Raw genomic sequence first — 18,362 nt, forward strand, 5'->3', positions numbered from 1 at the left:
GTGAGTATGTATATATGAGTATATATGTGAATGAGTGTGTATATGTGTGTGTGTATGAGTGTGTGTGCGTGTATATGAGTACCTGTAGATGTATGCATAGAGACGAGAGAACAGCCTCTGTTACAGTTCCTCAGGCACTCTTTTGAGATCACTCAGTGGCCAGCAGCTGGCCAAGTAGGGGAGGCTGTCAGGCCAGAGGGCCTCGCAGACCCTCCAACCCCAACCCCTGATGCTGGGATTGTGAGGACACGCCACCGACAGTCAGCTATTTTTTTTTTAACTTTTTATTGATTCTTACTGAATTTCATATCATGTACCCCAACCCCTCTCATCTCCTTGTCCCTTTGTACCTGTCCTCCACCCTTGTGACCTCCTACACAAAAGAAAACAAAAAATAAAAATAAAAAATAAACTTAAAAGAAAAATCTCACCATGGAAACTGCAGTGTGTCATGGTGTGTCACATACCCTTTTGGCCTAAGAGCATTATTTCAGTGAGTCACTGGTCTGGCTCGAGGCCTCTGGCTCTTAACCAGGACTCCTCTCAGATATCCTGTGGTCACCCTGTGTCTCACTTGGGGTTCCTGAAGCTTTGGACCTGCAGGAGAAGCCCTAAAAGAGGTAGATGTTGGGGTGGGCCAGGTCAAAGCCCTAAATCTGGGCTAACTCAGCTAACACAGCCAGCTTTTAATATAGATTCTGGAGATGGAACTCTGATCTTTCTGCTTTCCAAAGCAGGCACTTTACCTCCTCCTATCCCCCACCCCCACCCATCTGACCTTTTTGTGGATTTTTATAAATTATCTAGTCAGTGTAATATAGTTGTTGCTAGCATTAGTTAATTTGATTTCCAAACTATCCCAACTGTGTATCAAGTGAGAGTCCCCTCAGATTGGCTTTAGATGAACTTGCAGACAGAACCAGTGAGATTTCCTGATGGAATGTGGGATGCTAAGAAGATAGGACAAGAAGAAAGACCTCATATTTAGCAGGGTGTAAAAGAAGCCTGGCCACACAGCTCTCTATACATTTGGCTTTGCAGATGTCCACAATAAGTCAAAAATTCTTTTGGATGGTTGGTGGCTTTTTTATGTTTCACATGATGTCACTTAAATGCTATTTCCGCTACTGGAAATATTTCCACCCTCACACACACAAGCAGGAGTCTGGGGCCTGTGGGGCTGGGTGGAGAAACAACCCAGGGAGGCAGGCTGCAGCTTGCTGGTAGTGTGTGCCTGTGTCTTATGTTCCAAGGTGTTCACACCCAGGAGTCAGAAAAACAAGGTTTCTGTCTTTAAAGCTGCCCCCATTGGAGAACTATGAATGTAAATCAGACATTATATCAAAAGGGATATGTTGTTTTCTATTTGTCACTCTGCTGGGGCCAACTTCACAGCTAATTGTCTATGTGACAGTGGGCTCTGTACCTAGTATCTCTTCCCCTAACTGTCATTCTTTGGTTCCTAGGAATGAATTGAGACGGCAGTGAAAAGTATAAACAGATGTTGAAGTCAGACAGGACCAGGGCTAGGAAGGTAGCTTATCTGGAGAAGATCCTGTGGCCCAAGATCTTGCAGCTTAAGAACCCGAGTTCTGTTCCCAGTTCAGCTATTGGCCAATCAAACTTGCCTAATTAGTGAGCTCCAGGCTGAAGAGATACCTTGTCTCAAATAACAAGGTGGGCCAAGGTGGGTGTTCTGGAGGAACAGCATCCTACCTAGAGGCTGACAGCTCCTTCCAGGCCATGTGTGATACACATGAACCACAAGCATACCCAACTGGATGGGAAAAAAAAAAACAACACATTAGAGCCTGGAGAAAAGAGAGAGTGGACTCTGCAAGGAGGGAGTTTAGACCTAGTGTGGCCAGGCACTGGTGCTGGTGCACACTTTTAATTCCAGCACTGGTGAGACAGAGGAAGTCAGATCTCCCTCTGAGTTTGAGACCAGACTAGCCTCCAGATAACCAGGTCCATACAGAGAAGCCCTATCTCAAAAAACAAAAACAAAACACAAACAAACAAACAAAAAACTGGTATGAAAGGTATTCCCAGCTCTCCTGCTAGCTGAAAGTTTAACTCGGTGTGAGCAGTCACCCACAAACACACTCCACTACTGCGTTGTTCCCCTAACTCCCCTGGAAAAGCAGGCTAGAAAAGAAACAATACAACCCAGAGAAACAGTTGGTCAAGGAACGAGGAGGCCAAAACCCCTCAATAGCCTACAATTAGTGAAGGCAGTAGAACCTGGGTTGTGTGGAGCACTGACACTGCGGTCTGGGGGAAGGAGGCACCTTCTGGCCTCAACTCTAGGTCTCCCTAACTGGTTGGAGGCCTCCCTGTTTTAGTTTACAAGGCAGAGTAGACTGTAAGGCAGAACCAAGCGAACAGCCCTCCCCATGCTCCTCCAGCTGGTGACCAGAGGTTAAGCTAATATGTTTGCAGTCATGGGGAGCCGGGTGCCAACAGCCCAGCTCAGAGGAATCCTAATATATGCGCCTTGAAACAATTCTACCCTCCATTACCTCGCTGCCTAGAAGCCTAAAAGCAAAAGAAGTGGGCAAGCCAGGCAGCTGAAATCTTAATAACCCAGAGCCAGCCAGAGCCAGTACCCTAGGAGTAAGAGGATTGGGGCAGGGGGATGGGTGGATGCTTGTGGGGCCCGAGGAAGTGGTGGAGCTGTCAAGTAGGGCAGGACTGGGCTTGGGCGGCGTTCCAAGTTGGGTGAGCCACCCAGCAGGGTGGGAACAGGCCAGCAAAGGGAGGGGAGGCGGGGCGGCCTCGCTCAGGGAGGATGGGGCGGGTATAAAAGCCCCACCCAGTCCAGCCGGGCTGCTCGGCTTCTGGGGCGACTCACGGAGATAGGTGCTTGGCCCAGGTAAGCGGGGGAGCGGCCCGGTCGCCCGCTATGGCCTCGGGGTTGCGGTGCTGAAAGGGGAGCGGGCAGGCTCCGGCGATGGGGACCCCGGGGGGCACGGAGAGTGACTCACCCCACCGGGTGATCTGCGGGCTCTGCAACAGAGTTGCAAAGTGTCCCGCGGGTGACAGTGCTTTTTGCATGCCACTCTCCTGAGGGTTCAGGGCTCAGGAGGTGTGTTGGGGAGGCAGACTTCCCTTTGAGGTTTCCTCGGATGCGGGGAGACCCTGTGTGGGGCGGGGAGCCGAGGGGGACGGCGTTCCAGACGAGCTAGATGCCAGTAGGGGAACTGGGTGTGGCCGCTGGGGAGCCTCCGGCCCAGCAGTGAGAAGTCTGTGGACTTCCCCCCCCCCTCCGCCTTCCGCACTGCGTTCTCTCACTCTGGACCGTGACTTCTGCAATTTTAGGTGAATTTCCTTGCAACTGAGAGACGTGCATTTGTGAAGTCTGAGCGGGGTTCCTAGGAGGAGGCCGGGGCGGGGAGGGCACTCAGAAGCTCAAATCTTGTCCTTCTTTACCCATAAAACAATCTCAGCTCAGTCTTTGTCATGAATTCTAGATTGTCTGCTAGGTCAGCGACCTCAGACTTCATTCCTCCTGGGGAGTTTGCGGCTCGCTTTAGAAAGCGTGCAGAAGGAAGTGTCCCCGAGTGGTTGTAGGGACCGTTGCCTTGACTGCGGCTGATGCCACCATGAGTCAGTTGATAGGGTCTATAGAAAAGGGCGTGGTTCCTGGGCGGTAGGTTCCAAGGCTGGCGCGGAGCGCTGTGGTTCGAGAAGTTTCTTTATCTTTGAAAGTGGTTTCCGAACTCTTGTTGTTCGAACTCTTATTGTTCGTAGCGCCACTCACACCGAGTTACTGAAGGTTTCCGAAAACAAGTTCATTCAAAAATAGCTAAGTAAAGCAGACTGAAAACAGTGTCATACAAATGTAAAAAACAAAACAAAGCCAACAAAAGAACTGTTACTTGAGACATAGCGGTAATCTCAACACTCAGAAGACTGAGGCAGCAAGACCTCTTTTGAACCCGGCCTGAGCTACATAGTAAGTGAGATCCATGTCTTAAAAAAAATCCAACCAACAAAAAAACAAAACAAAAAACCAAGAGCTGACGTCCACGATCAAACGTATTGGTAGAGTACCAGCAGGTCGAACTTCATTCCCAGAACTGGAAAGAGCTATTCATGTGTGTAGTAGTATGCCATATTCAGCGCCAGCCCTTAAGAGCAACCATAAACTCTTGGAACCCGAGGTCCTTGGCCTGAAACATTCAGGAGTGTAATTAGGTGGGTCTGCACCTTGGCCTGGGAAGCCACTCCCCTGCCCCACCCCAACAAAGCTATAGAAGGTGTTTGGAATCCCAAGCTAGCACTGGAAAAAAATTAATTTGCATTGTATCTGAGTGCTGCCTAAACTGCGAGGGTGAGGGGTGATCTGTGGGTAGGAAGAATAAATTACTGATGTGGGGCTCAGTTTTTCCCCCTTAGTTTTAAAGATAGTCCTGAACAAATCATGTCAATTGGAAACCTTTCTCCCGTTTCTCTTTCCTGTGTTCCTTCCACCGTCTTGCAGCCTATGTCCCTTGACTGTTAGGTTGGCTTTGGAGACTTGCAGTCCCACCCACTTCCTACTCTTCTTAGAGTGTGAAGCACTCAGCCGAAGTCTGTGGATCTGTGTCAGGGAACTTGGAGATGACAGAGGAGACCAGAGCAGAGCTCTGTCCTCTTCCGCTCTCCAAAGTACACAGCTGACCTTAAGTCCAAGGGTTTCTCCAGAAGCACCCTGTCGCCTCTGCTGCAGCAGGGGTAACTCACTAGGTGCATCTCTCTGTTGAGGATTTCCTGTTTGGTGTGGTAGAGGTTCAGGAAGTTTGACTAACTAGCCAGGCAGCGCTTGAGGCTTTGACAGAGCACTTGGACTGGTGCCTCAGTGTTTCACATCCTGTGTCTTTGAGCTGTTAAAATACCCTATTGATTGGCTTTAGGCAGGCAGTCTTGGTCATTGGCTTCCTGGCTAATTTCTGATTTAAGTAGTTTTCCTGGCAAGGCAGGCACTCTTCTAAATTGCTATTGATTTCTGAGGGCTGTGGTTTCTCCCTGCACCTTTGGGCCTAGATTAATATGTGTGAGCATTTACGGGAATTTTTGCTCTAACTCTTGGCTAATAGGGGAACCTGCTTCATCAAGTGAACACGGGCAGATGTGTTACAGAAGGAGTAGCAGGCACTACGGGCCACTTTAAACATCCATTTGTTTTACAAGCTATCTTGTAGGTATCCACTGTGTCCTAATCACAGTTAATGGTCCTGAGAATATAGCAGTGGACTAGACACACATACACATGAGTATGCACACAATGTGCACGTGCACACATACAAACACACTCACACATCCTTATTTTTTAGATTTTGAACCTATTTGGGGGAAGAAGAGAAAAGATAAATAAATTGATTGGGCAGATAGCAATTTGATTTGACATTTTATTGTTTCATCAAATTAATATTCATTCCCAAACCTAGCTAGGTATCCCTTCTGGATTTCTATCCGTTGTTTAATAGAACTGGACTTAGAGCTGAGCTTATCCCAAAGAAATGTATCAAGTCCCTGGGTTTAAGCTGTTCTTCAGAATCAACTGTGAGACTTGAGTAGAAGTTGGCTGTTCTCGTTTTTTGCTTCTACAAATAATTCCCCAGGCCACACCCTTCTCTAGCTGTGGGCCTCGAGAGAGGAAATTCCAGACCTTGACAGAAATTATTTCCACCCATTCACAGTCTGGCATGTTTTACCTTTGTTACCAGAGGCAGTGTCCATCCATGTTGTTGAGGGGACTTGTGATTCTGGGTTGGTCCACTGATATGATCTCCAGATGTCCCCATTAGGGTACACACTGAAGTTTTTAAGTGATCTGAGCTCAGATCTTCTTAGGGTACCCATCTGCAGCACTGGAGCAGTCTAGTTCTAGTCCCAGACTTGATGTGGACACTCTGACCACAGGAATGACGTGGAACCGTTTGTGTGTGCTCTTTGTCTCCTGGCCACACCCAAAGGACACTCACAGCTTGGAGGAGTCACAAGGCCACGTGGATCTCCCACCTCCCTTCTGCGACCTCGTTGTGGTCTGGCTCTCTGCCTGCTCCTGTGAATGCTGTCCTGAGGTAGAGCTAGGACCATCTCATCCGGATACTGTGGAGATGGGGGTCGGTACAAGTCACTTACTGCAAATGGGAAGAGGCTGCCCTGAGATGAGCTGCCAGGCTGCATGAAGACGTTCAAAGGCTGGGAATGGGGGCTCCTGAGTCTGAATGGGTAGAATTGGGCCTGGATTTTAAACATGCAGTCCTAGATAGAGAAAGGAAATTGAAAAAGGAGACTAGTTTGGAAATGAGAAAGTAGACTTAAAACAGGAAGACCCAGTGTGTGAACCGTCAGACCTCTGAGACAGGAGAAAAGAGTAAGTCACAAGCCCCATGTTGGAACAGTGTGGAAGGGTGTCCTCCACACACTCAACTCTGGCAGGAGATCTGGGCAAGGTGACATCGTTACGATTATCTATGGCTTAAGTCTCACTTAATGCCCACTGATCAAGATGGAGTGCCCCTAGTGGGCATGCTGAGGAGAGTTAGTAACCTAGTCTGCTGTATGTGGAGGGGACATGCGTGTGTGTGCATGTGTGTACCTGTACAGAGACTGCATTGAAAGACTGATAGTGTTGCTGAGTGGGTAGTGTACTTGCCTGACGGGCACAAGCCCTAGGTTCCATCCCCAGCACCACGTTAAATTGGGAGGCAGGAAGTTCAGGATCATCCTCAGCTACATAGTGAGTTTGAGGCCAGCTTGTGCTATGGAAGAGGCCTTGTCTAAAGACAGAAGGGGAGAAGGAGGAGGGAGAGAAGAAACCACAGGCTTAAAGAGAGCGGGCGAGGTTTGGGGTGTGGTGGATTGTCTTGAACTTCTCTGGCAGCTGAGCTCTGTTGGAAGCCTAATGTGTGGGCCACAAGACACTGAGACTGAGTTATAGATGCTTGGGCTTCGTTTCCAAGCCTGAACATGTTTCTTCCTGGATGGTCTCTTTCCACTCACTCCAACTCTATCAGCTCCAAGGCAACATGGCAGTATGCATAGCTAGCAAACAAATATTGATTCAGATCAGACAGCCAGAGGGATGGCAAGCGCTGTAGCTCTTCTGAGTCTGATCAAGGCTACGGGCAGAATTCCAGGAGTCCTGGGGCTTAACTTGGCCCTGTGACTCAAGCATTAATCAGAACCATAAAACTAAGGGGGAAAGTATGTGCCTTCAAGAAGGTTCTGTTAACCAGAGATGATTTAGTGGGGTGAAGGGTGGGGTACAGTGGGAACTCCCTCTCCTAGCATTCATGCGTTTTTTTTTTTTTTTTGATTTGTTTAAAATCCCACTGTGGTTTGTACACTTCGGTGTCCAGGACCTACAGTAAGGGCTGTGGTGGGGAAACCCAGCCCTCCACATTCCCATCCTCACCCATTTTGACTTTAAAATCCTGGTTTGAGGTCATTCCATTCCCTGATTGATTCCTCGTGGTGGTTGCTAGGCATATGTTTTGGGGTAACCCAACAACAGACTTTTTAACTACTCTCCAAGTGGGTGTGTCTCTGAAACTGCCAGGTTGGATTCTCTACAAACCAGCCCTGTCAAGCTCTTGGCTTATTTATTTATTCAATTTGCAAATTAATATCTGGGCTTCCTGGAACTAGCATTTTTAAACTCAGTGGATCTTATTTTTACTGTTTCCAGCGTTGCCTGTGAGATTCTTTCTCTCAGCTTTTTTAAAATGTCTGTTTGGCTTTCCTTTTGCAGGAGAAGGTTAAAAAGAACTTCATTTGTACTTTTTGGTCATTGTTGTAACTACGGTTTTTGGAACAAAACAATAAAATGTAATAAGATCTAGATATTAGTTATTTTTTTTAAAGACAAACCTATAAATTATTTGTAAGGCAGATTGTCTGTTACATGCAAATGACTGACTGACTGACCTTGTACCAGCTCTACAGATTGTGCTACTGCCAAACTTTGCCCCCTGAGAGCCTTGAGCCATCAGGTTAAGTCTCATTTATTAATATTTTCAAGGCCACAGGAGACACTCTGTTCCCTTCATTTAGGGAGGAGCTGAGGCAGGTCTATTTTCCCACCAGTGGGGGTTGGGCAGAGCCACTTCAGATTGGCTGGAGGGGTGTGTAGCTTTCAGTGTGCTAGGACTTGGCTGGTTTATTTTCTTAAACAAAAACACCTGCCTGAGAAAGGGCCCTTTTCATAGCATAGCCAAGTCCCAGCCTGCTTAGCTTAGCGTTCTCATTAACAGATGGCTCACAGATAGCTCTTTCTGGTATGCAGGTTGAGACTAGTTGGTCAGCTGGGTGAGGATGGGGTGCTGGGAAGAGAGATACAGTTCTGGGGAGCAGACTGCCAGAAGGGAGAGCGGCTGTGTCTGTAACTAAGGGTCTCTGAGTTTTACATTTTGGAGGCCTAGGAGTTCTTTCAGGAAGAGTCTTCTCATGTGGAATGTGGACTTTTGTTTTCCCCTTTAAGACAGGGTCTCATGTAGCTCAGGTTAGCCTCAGACTCAGTATATAGCCAAGGATGAACTTGTCCTCCTCCCAGCTCCACTTGCTAAGAGCTGAGTCACAGGCGTGGGTCTTCACACCTGGCTTCTGTAGATCTCTTTGAATCTCGTGTTTTGGTGAATGGGTAAATAATAATTGGTACTGAGTCTTGTCACATTGGCCCTCCCACCTTCCACCATTCTGTTAGCCAAACTTTGCACCATTCATTCAGGTCCTTGGGTTTGCGGTCACCACATGGGCGTAGCTTCCTAACACGCCTGTCCCCTTGTTTTCCTGATATATTTATATCTCCTGAGCTATGTATTCCTTCTCAGTGCCTACACCAGCCCCGGTGATGCTGTGTTCCTCTAGCTAGTGACTCATCCCTCTCAGCCTACACATAGAGGCCTTATACTTATATACATTAGGCCTTATACTTCCTAGATCTTTGTGATTTTAAAGCTCCATTGAGGAGTCATTGGGGTCTTAAGGACAAAGGTAGAGGTCTCAAAGGTCCCTGCTCCTCTGTGGACCATGGCTAGTCTCTTAAGTGTCTCCCATACAAGTAGTTTATTCCTTACTTTTCTGGTTCCTGAAACCAAATACCTAACTAACTACAAGCACATTGAAAGGGGAGGGGCTTATTTCAGCTTACAGTTGGAGTGGATACACTATAACAGCTGGGAAGGCTCAGAGGCAAGGGCTTGAGGAGGCAGCAGGTCACATTGCACACACAAGCCAAAAGCAGAGAGACATGAATGCTGATTCTCAGGATACTGTCTTGGGCGTTTTTGTTTGTTTGTTTTGTATGTAATCTATGACAGAGGCTCATGACATAGTACCACTCCCATTTAAGATGGGTCTTCCCATTCTAATGACCCTACACTAAGAAATCCCTCACAGAAATATCCAGAGTTGTCTTTCCATGGCAAACGTAAATCTACTCAAGTTCAACAGTGAACATTTTCCATGACAGGTAAGAAGCTGAGGTTGAGAATTCTTCATCTCCCACTGCGATGTCAGTGCGTGTTTATCTTGCATTTGTGGGTGACCTGACCATTACCGGGGTCTAGAGACTTTGCTAGCTCTGCAAAGCCCTCAATGACCTCGGGAGTTGCAACACACTGACCAATTCTCAATAATCAAACTAAAGTTTGAACAATCATAGTGAGAAGCAAAGCCCACTTTCTTCTAGCAACTTCCCTCTTCAGAGAAACTGCACAGCCTAGGGAAGGAGCAAAGTCTGTATTTTATTTCTAAGCTAAAATAGGGTTGCCATTAAACTTGCATGAGATAGGAAATATTTATGGGTATAGGCACTTTACATGCTGCTTGTCAGTCTCTGTGACTTTGGGGTTATTATGATATTTTTGGATTTTTTGGTGCAGAATGGTTGTGATATAAATATGACATATTAAAAACTCCTCTTAAGGTCATGTCTGGGGGCTGGAGAGATGGCTAATCATAAGAGTGCTTGCTACACAATGAGGACCAAACTTCAAATCTCAGCACAAAAGGGCTCTCTCATTTAGCTGGACTAGTGAACCATCTTACTTTAGAGATCTCCTGTCTTTGCCTCTGGAACACTGGGATCACAGGTGGATTGTCATATCCACCGGACTTTTAGGTGGATCTGAACTCTGGTCCTTACATCTGTGCCATTGACTCTTCATCCACTGAGCAACTCTCCAGCTCCATGACACCCCATTGTAAAGGGGAGGGGGCAGGGGTGGGTATGACAGGAGCCAGAGAGAAACCAAACCAATTAGCTACAGACAAAGCCAAGGCAAGCAACACTTTTTGAGTACTAAATCTCTTTCAGGGGAATGGCTAGAGGGAGGCTCCTGATGCTGACCTCAGAAGGCTGTGCCCCGCTGGGGTTAGAGGAAGCCCTGGCCTTGATTTCTAACTATCTGACAAGATCAGGTGGGGAGATTGAGTTGGTAGCAGCAGGGAGGAGTGACTTGATGAAAGACAAGACGATTATATTGTTGGCACTGAGAGCAAGATTGGTGGGGCTTCCAAAAGTCCCCCTAACTTGTCCTCTCAAGGTGTTGGGGCTGTGGGAGAAGAATTAACAGGAAGGGAGAGTGTAAAGTAGTATGTCAGGTTGTCTTTGATCTGCACTCCACTTGGGAGGGGGAGGGCTCCATGTGGGCAGCCATCTGAGAAGCAGCACTCAGAGCTGGGCAGACAGCTTGGAAGAACAATTCAATAAAAAAATTTGCTGTGCTGTGTGGCTGAAATCGCCTGGATGGCAGAGCTGGGGGAGGAGCCTTATTTATGCAAGGAGTAGTCTGCTAAGGAAGATGTTAATTTGTCTTTATAGGTTCAGGAAAAGGCTTTTGGGCCGAGATTGGACCTGAGTCCAGTGCTTACTTGCAACCCACATGATGGAGGGATAGAACCAACCACAAGTTGTCCTCTAACCTCTACTTATGTGGCATGGCATGCACCTGTGCACACACATAGGTAAAAACATTAATAGTAGCAGCAGTAGCAGCAGCAATAGCAGCAGCAGTAGCAGTAGTAGCAGCAGCAGTAGAGGTGAAGTGGCTGGAGAGAGCTTATAGGTTAAGGGCTCTTGTTTTTCTTGCTGAGGATCTGAGTTCAGTTCCCAGCATTGACATCAGTGGATTACAGTCACCTGAACTCCAGCCCCAGGGAAGACAACAACCTCTTCTGGTCTCTGTAGGTACCTGCCCTTCACATGCATGCCATTGACAAATATGTGTGCACACCCCCATCACACACACACACACACACACACACACACACACACACACACAACTATGCTCCAACTAAGTCTCTTCCCTGACCTTGACAACCATACATCATCTCACTGTCTCCATAGAGCTGCCTCTTCTAGAATGCCCTGTAACTGGAATCAGCCATGTGCAACTTTTCAGATCAGTTCCCATCACTCTGTAATGTCCATTTAAAGTTCGTCTGTGTCTTCAGAGACTGAAAACTTTTTAGCACCAGGTAATATTCCATGTTTTGGATACACCACAGTTTACCAGTACAGCAAGTGAGGAAGCTGAGGAAGTGAAGGTAATTTGAAGGTCTTTGATGAGCTTTTTTTTTTTTTTTGTCAGGTTTAAAAGGCTTCAGAGGGAGGAAGACAGAGGGAGGGAGAGAGAGGGTGAGGAGAGGGAGGGAGGGAGGGAGTAAAGGGAGATAGATAGATGATAGATAAATAGATAGATGATAGATAGATGATAGATAGATAGATAGATAGATAGATAGATAGATAGATAGATGAGAATGAGCACAAGCATCTTATAAAAAGTACATCTTGACCACAAATAAAGGTGATTCTTCTCTCCCCAACCTCCTACCTCACACAGCCTAGAATTAGTTTGGTTCAGAACGCCCCTGTAAGCTGGCAAATGCTAGGTCATATATTGTCTTCAAAGCAGTTTTAAGAAAACATTTAGGCAAAGCAAGTTCCCTGAACAGAATAGAAAACTTAATTCCCACAAAGTGCCAAGGAAGCTGCTGGTGCAAACACTGTTTGCAAGTGTTTGGGGGAGGTGGCTGTTTCTTTTGGGGGATGATTATGCAGAACAACCTGTCTTGTCTCAGTAGTAATCAATCTTGGTGGTGGGGGCTGGGCATGTGGGGCTATCCCATCCCAAGAACGTCCTCCACAAATAGGGAAAGGCCTTTTATCAGTTTGGCAGTCCTGACTGATCAAATGTATTCAGTGAATGACGATGATGTTGCAATTGCTCTAAATCTTAAATGTAAGATCAGCCCTCAATGAGATGTGTTCATATCAGAAAGTTGGGCTATTTGTGTTTTAAGAACAATTTAATAACCTCTTTCCGTGTGTATACATGCATGTGCATATGTGTATGCCTGGATGCACTTGTGTGGAGGCATTTCTCCTCAGACGGTACCCACCTTGCTTTTTGAGGCAAGAGCTCTCATTGGCTTGAGCCTTGCCAATTAGTTTGGGCTGGCTGGCCATGGAGCCCCAGAGATTCAACCATCTCCAGTGCTTGGAGATTCTCAGACTTTTTTCATATGGGTTCTGAGGATCAAACCAACGTCTTGTGCTTATTAGGTGAGCGTATTATGGGTGAACCCATGGCCTAGCCCCTGACTCTTCTGAATATCACTGGAAGAAGTGCTTGTGGGGCTAATACTAATAAGTTCTGTTTAGGATCGGCGCAACATGGAGCCACTGTTGATCTGAGTTCTTGCCTTACTTACAATGTGAAGTCATTTGTGAGTGACAACAAGTCATGACAGTTTTGATATGCTTATCACTTTTGATGGAAGAACATGTTCTCTATTTGAACAAGTGTTCACCACAGGAAACTTAGATTTTGCATTCAGGGACGAGAATTTGCCAGGTCCTGTTTAACCAGAGCAAGAGACAGACCCGCTTAGTAATCCATCCCCAACCGAAGGCACTGTCTCTAAGCTTTAATTTTCTCAATGGTAAGATAGAGAATTGCCTGCTTGAAAAAAATACTTGCTTTAACAGCCTCAGATGCAGTGGTCCAAGAAGACATTAGTGTGATGAATTGCTGTGCTTCAGGGAAAAGAAGGCTTTTTTTTTTTTATAAAGACTTTGTGTTTTTTTTTTCCAGCTTTTTTTCAAAATGTCTACTGTCCACGAAATCCTGTGCAAGCTCAGCTTGGAGGGTGATGTAAGTATCTAATCTCTCACTTTGTGTGATTTTGCAAATTGGACATCTGTTGAACTGTGTTACAATCTTGCTGTATACACAAAGGAAATGGGGCCATAATTCAGGCATTATTAGGTGTCTCCCAGTGCCTGGGTTCCTCATTGCTTTAACTGTTCCTAGCAGTTTTATTTGAAATAAATGTCATGGTGCTAAAACCTTTTTTGGCATCGAATGAAACTTGGACAGCATCTTTGCAAGGAAATAACTGGAACTGGGCTTTGTTGGACTTACTGCATTTGCTTTGATGACGTGTAAGTTTTTAATGTCAACCCTTGAGGTTTTATTTATCATAAGCTTCGATCATGTCAAAAAACAAGTCTCATGTCTTTTTCTTAGAATATCTGCAATATTCTTCTAGGCAAATGGATTCTTATTATTGTTGTCACCGTTATTATTAATCAACTGAGTGCAGTCAGTGCTGCCCATCTGTGCACGGGTCTTCTTCTACTGGACTACGGAACCTACCATGGCCACATCTCTAAAGAAAAGCAATTCTCTCTCAAAGCCACCATCAACTACAATAGTTCGTCAGTTAGAGTTGGGCCTCAGAAGCCTTGGCCTTTTGGTTTTTAATCTAGCACTTGGGAAATCTTTTCTCCAAAATAAACCAGAATGTATATTTTTAAAAGAATGGAATTATGTGATTAATCAAAGAGCTTTGTTGTTTGATCTTGTTTTTCTTTTGTCTATCAGGGAGCTCAGAATTAAAATTTATCTTTTAAAGAGCCACACACGGGTGACGACTTGGGTCATGTGTACAAGACCCTCTGTGTTGTCTGTGGCACTTGCTCCCGTAATGTGCAAATGAACGGGGCCTGATCCAACACCGACTGTATGGAATATTAAAGTCTCTGTTGTTCCCTCATTTAAATCTTTCCTCTTCTTGGAACATGGCCTGCTGTGAGGGCCTAGACAAGTCTTGCCGTTATGAAATTTATTTCTCCAATGGAGTTTATCTAATGCCTTTGATAATGAGATTGTTCTTGGTATCAAGTTTCATGAGAGGCAGCTGTGGCTATGGCAGGTTGGTAGGGTGCATGCCTAGCTTAGCTTGTGTGAAGCCGTAGGCTCCATCCAGTAGCACTCCATAAATCAGGCATGGTAGTGCCCATCTATAATCTCAGCTTTGGGACATGGAGGCAGGAGGGTTAAAACTTCTAAGTCACCCTTGGCTATCTATCAAGTTTGAGGCTGGCCTGGACTACATGAAACCCTTTTTAAAAAAGTTTTGTGAGAGAGCTTTTCAGTCATCTCTTGAAGTTACTGTGCCCTAGGAGTGTTTCCCTGTGTGGAGAGATGGGACTAAAGCAGCTAAAGCAGAAAATGTCCCACACTGCTCAATATTTTAAGGGAAGGAAAGATCACTTTTACCTAATCACTTAATTTCAGACAAGTGAGTTTTCTAGACATTTGGTAATCCATTTCTTTACGTTTCTAGAGCTACTACGTACCCACACTCACCTTTCTCCCACTCATGCATACCCACACTCACCTTTCTCCCACTCATGTCATCTGATCAGTGAAACCAAGTGTGGCATGGTGCATGGCCAGCTGCCTGCCCTTTCAATAAGTTACTGGTGCCCCCTTAACAATTTGCAGAAAGCACTTTGCTTGAAATGTCTTTCGTGTATGCTGCATCATGTCATCATCTTCCCAGAGTGTTCCCCTGCCTGAACCACTGGTGTCCAGCCTACAACCTGATAGGCCACATGCCCAGAATTACTATGGAGGGGACCCACCACAAAATTGGAAACGTACTTAAACTACTAGGAGACATTATTCTTCTAAGTCAATTACCTCATTTCTGAGCATGAACTGTTGGTGTTCTGGGTAACCTGGGGCAATTGATCAGCTGATCGATTCAAGAAAAGAGAGCCAATACAGAATGGATTTAGGCCTCTTGGAAGCAGGGGATCAGCCTCTCAAGGAAGGAGCACTGACAGCTTCCAGGAAGCTCTTTTTATTGTTACACAAAAGGGCACCTTTAGCAAGTCAATTTCTAAATACCAAAACTTATCTGATCTGGGGGCTGTCTTGAAAGACCTCTCACCTAAGCATCCTTAGCCATATGGAGACTTCCTGTTTGCCAGGCATGCCTCAAAGACTCTGAGAATCCTTCAAAAGATTAACTCCATAAAATCTCAGACAACAATCACCAGCAAAAGACTCCTACAAAGTCTAGGTGCCATCACTCCAGATTCTTGCCAGCTGTAACGGTTCTGCTAAAATTCTGAGACAATGAACATTGTAGATAGTAATGTTATGTTATGAGGTTGGGCATGCCCGGAAGTGGTAGAATTAGGCAAGGGCCAACTTTACTAACTCATTTGCATTGTTTCACAACTATAAATATGAACCAGATTTACCATTTGGCCCTAATTAACAGGTGTCTGACTCTGAACTTAAGAGTTCTAGCTTATCCTGAGGGACGCTTGGGAGTGTGTCTCAGCTGCTTCCATGTCTCATTTGTTACTAAGAACCCAATGGTGTGGGTGCTGGGCTGGCTCAGAGATCCTCGACATCCCCACAGTCAGCTGACTGTTTACAGGAGCTGCTCTGAGGTTCAGCATTATCATCATGTGACACCATCACTCGCTGTGCGTACCAGGGAGGCTGTGACAGGGCACTGCAGAATGAAGAAGAGCCACTGTATAGGGGATTCATCAATGGTGGGTGGTTCAGGACCACCCACCAACCAAAGTGGCATCACACAAACTCATTGTTTGCTCTTCATTTTGGGGCAAATTATCCAAGAGGGGGAACATTTCAAAGGAGGAGGGATGTTAAATGAGTAGAAGAAGGAATGGATAGAGAAGTAGGCCATTAGCTTGGGGAGTGGGCAGAGATTCCCATCTGTCAGCCCAGGAAAGTAGTTGGTTCAGGCTTCCAAAAAGGAAGGACTATTTATAAGACAATAAAGAAAATGTACTAGGGCAGTAGGCAGGGAGCACTGAGGAGATGGAACGGAGAGGAAGAGGAACTTATCACAGTTGGGAAGATGTGGTACCAAGGTGGGTACTCACAGCACAGTGCTGGAGGAAGTCTCTTCCCTTGAATAGCTCAGAGAACATGAGGATGAGCACTGCTCATTCTTGTCTGTGGGTTTGGGGTCAGGGCCTCATGTATCACAGGCTAACCTGAAACTTGCCACGGAGCCAAGAATAACTTGGAACTTGTAATTTATCTGCTTCCCCCCCCCAGAGCTGGGACTACCATCCCTGCCCATACACTGCTGGGGGTCAAACTCAAGGTTTCATGCAGTTGGGACACACACCCTACTAACTGACCCACATCCCCAGCCCCTTGTTCATTATTTAAAGAGTGGGAATCTGGACAGCACAGGCCAGTAGTGAACGCTTGGCAGTGCACACTCATCTTTCAGGCATTTCCAGAGCTTGGACTTAGTTCAAATTCTTGCTAGACCACTTTCTTTCTCTTCAGAAACTTAAACATACTCATCCCAGATCTCCAGCTTGGTGCCCTCGGCTTTAAATCTCCCTCTATGAATAAAATGCAGAGTAGAGGCACAGCATGTTCTCAACTAGTGGAGCCTTTGAAGGACAACTCTTATAGAAACTCTTGTAGAAACAACTCTTGTAGTACACTTTCTTCTTCTTTTTTTCTCTTTCATCTCCTCTTCCTCTTCCTCCTCCTCCTCCCCTTCCTCCTCCCCTTCCTCCTCCTCCTCCTCCTCCTCCTCCTCCTCTTCTTCCTTCTCCTCCTCTTCTTCCTTCTCCTCCTCCTCCTCCCCATCTTCTTCTTTTGGATATAGCCTCATGTAGCCCAAGCTGGCCTCAAACTCATAATGTAGCATAGGATGCCTTTGAACTTCTCACCCTCCTATCTCTACCTCTGGAGTGTTGGGATCATAGGTGTGCTACCAAGCCTAGTGTATGTGGTGCTGGGAGACAGAAGCCAGGGCTTAGTTATGCTGTGCAAGCATTCCAGCTATTGAGCTGCATTTGAAGTATCAGAATGAACCTTCTTATATATTCTTATACATATTTTACAAAAGAAAGCTGGCGTGTGATAGCCTGTTGACATTTGTTTACTTAGCATGAAAGAGGTTAGAATCATGAAGAGGAACGGGAATGCAGAGTTGGGTTTCAGAAGTGTTCTCTTAATGGGAAGGTGTGCAGGGTGTTATTTGATTGTATTTGTGTTCTCATCTCAGCATTCTACACCCCCAAGTGCTTATGGGTCAGTCAAACCCTACACCAACTTTGATGCCGAGAGGGATGCTGTGAACATTGAGACAGCAATCAAGACCAAAGGTAGGCCATGCAGCTTGTCAAGGCTTTCTCCTTATCAGGGTGGCCTTGAACTCATAATGTAGCCAAGTCACAATCATCTGGGAACGTATTGGATGCTCTTTTCAGTCACCACACTGTGTGTGTGCGAGTACACAAACATACACACACACACCCTACATATGATCTACTTCTTAAAACAATTCCTCTTTCACTGTTGGGCACGCCTAGATTCTGTGGTTTCTCCGCATGCCTTTGCAGAAAATACCCTGCAAGTTAATAGTTAAGTCATTTGACAAAGATGGTGTCTTTTACAAGCTTAGCACAAAGGGTGCCTTTTATCCCTGCATGAGAAAGCTCTTAGCCTACTGGAATGTGAAAACTGCACAGATGAACTCTGGTCACAGCTGAAACTCACACGTTAATAAAAATACTTCTGGCCCTCCCCGAATCAGCAGAAAAACACTGTAGTCCTCCAAGCCAAGAAAGTCCTGCGGGCTGAGCCGTGGCCCCCACATTCCTGTGTGGGTAGGAGTGGCTGACATCACCCATCACCATCATCATCTTGGCCGTCTTTACCAATACTTACTAAGTGCTCACCAGGAGCAGATACTGCATTGAGCCGTTCGTGAAGCTTCCTGCTTAGCTGACCCTCAGACTGCTTTCAGATGTCATGTTGTGTCATTCCCAATTTACAGATGTCACGACGGAGGGCTAGCTAGTTAGCATGCTTCCTGTCTATTGGCCTTGGTTCATACTTGGAGTTGGAGTGTGACCCAGCACCCAGCTGTGAGGATCGGATTCACTCCTTTGTCTTGACTTAGAGCATTTTTCCAGGCATGAAAACCAGGGTGCAGCCTGATCCCGCTGCCAGCAGACATCCACCACAGTTGTGGTCCAGCACTAACAGGGGCATCTGTGT

The 18,362-nt window shown here is 46.1% G+C and overlaps 1 protein-coding gene across 1 annotated transcript in view; it reads left to right on the plus strand.

The window, feature by feature from the left end:
* The first annotated feature begins 2,800 nt into the window (after positions 1 to 2,800).
* Positions 2,801 to 18,362, plus strand: part of Anxa2 (annexin A2) — a 39,125-nt gene continuing 23,563 nt past the window's right edge. Inside the window, exons 1-3 of the mRNA XM_028771393.1 lie at positions 2,801 to 2,875; positions 13,092 to 13,151; positions 17,365 to 17,464. Coding sequence (XP_028627226.1) covers positions 13,104 to 13,151; positions 17,365 to 17,464 — 148 coding nt within the window. The 5' untranslated portion in view covers positions 2,801 to 2,875; positions 13,092 to 13,103. The remainder of the gene's footprint in view (positions 2,876 to 13,091; positions 13,152 to 17,364; positions 17,465 to 18,362) is intronic.

The sequence above is a fragment of the Grammomys surdaster genome, unplaced genomic scaffold (genome assembly GCF_004785775.1).
Source record: "Grammomys surdaster isolate TR1022 unplaced genomic scaffold, NIH_TR_1.0 206, whole genome shotgun sequence".
NCBI lineage: Eukaryota > Metazoa > Chordata > Mammalia > Rodentia > Muridae > Grammomys > Grammomys surdaster.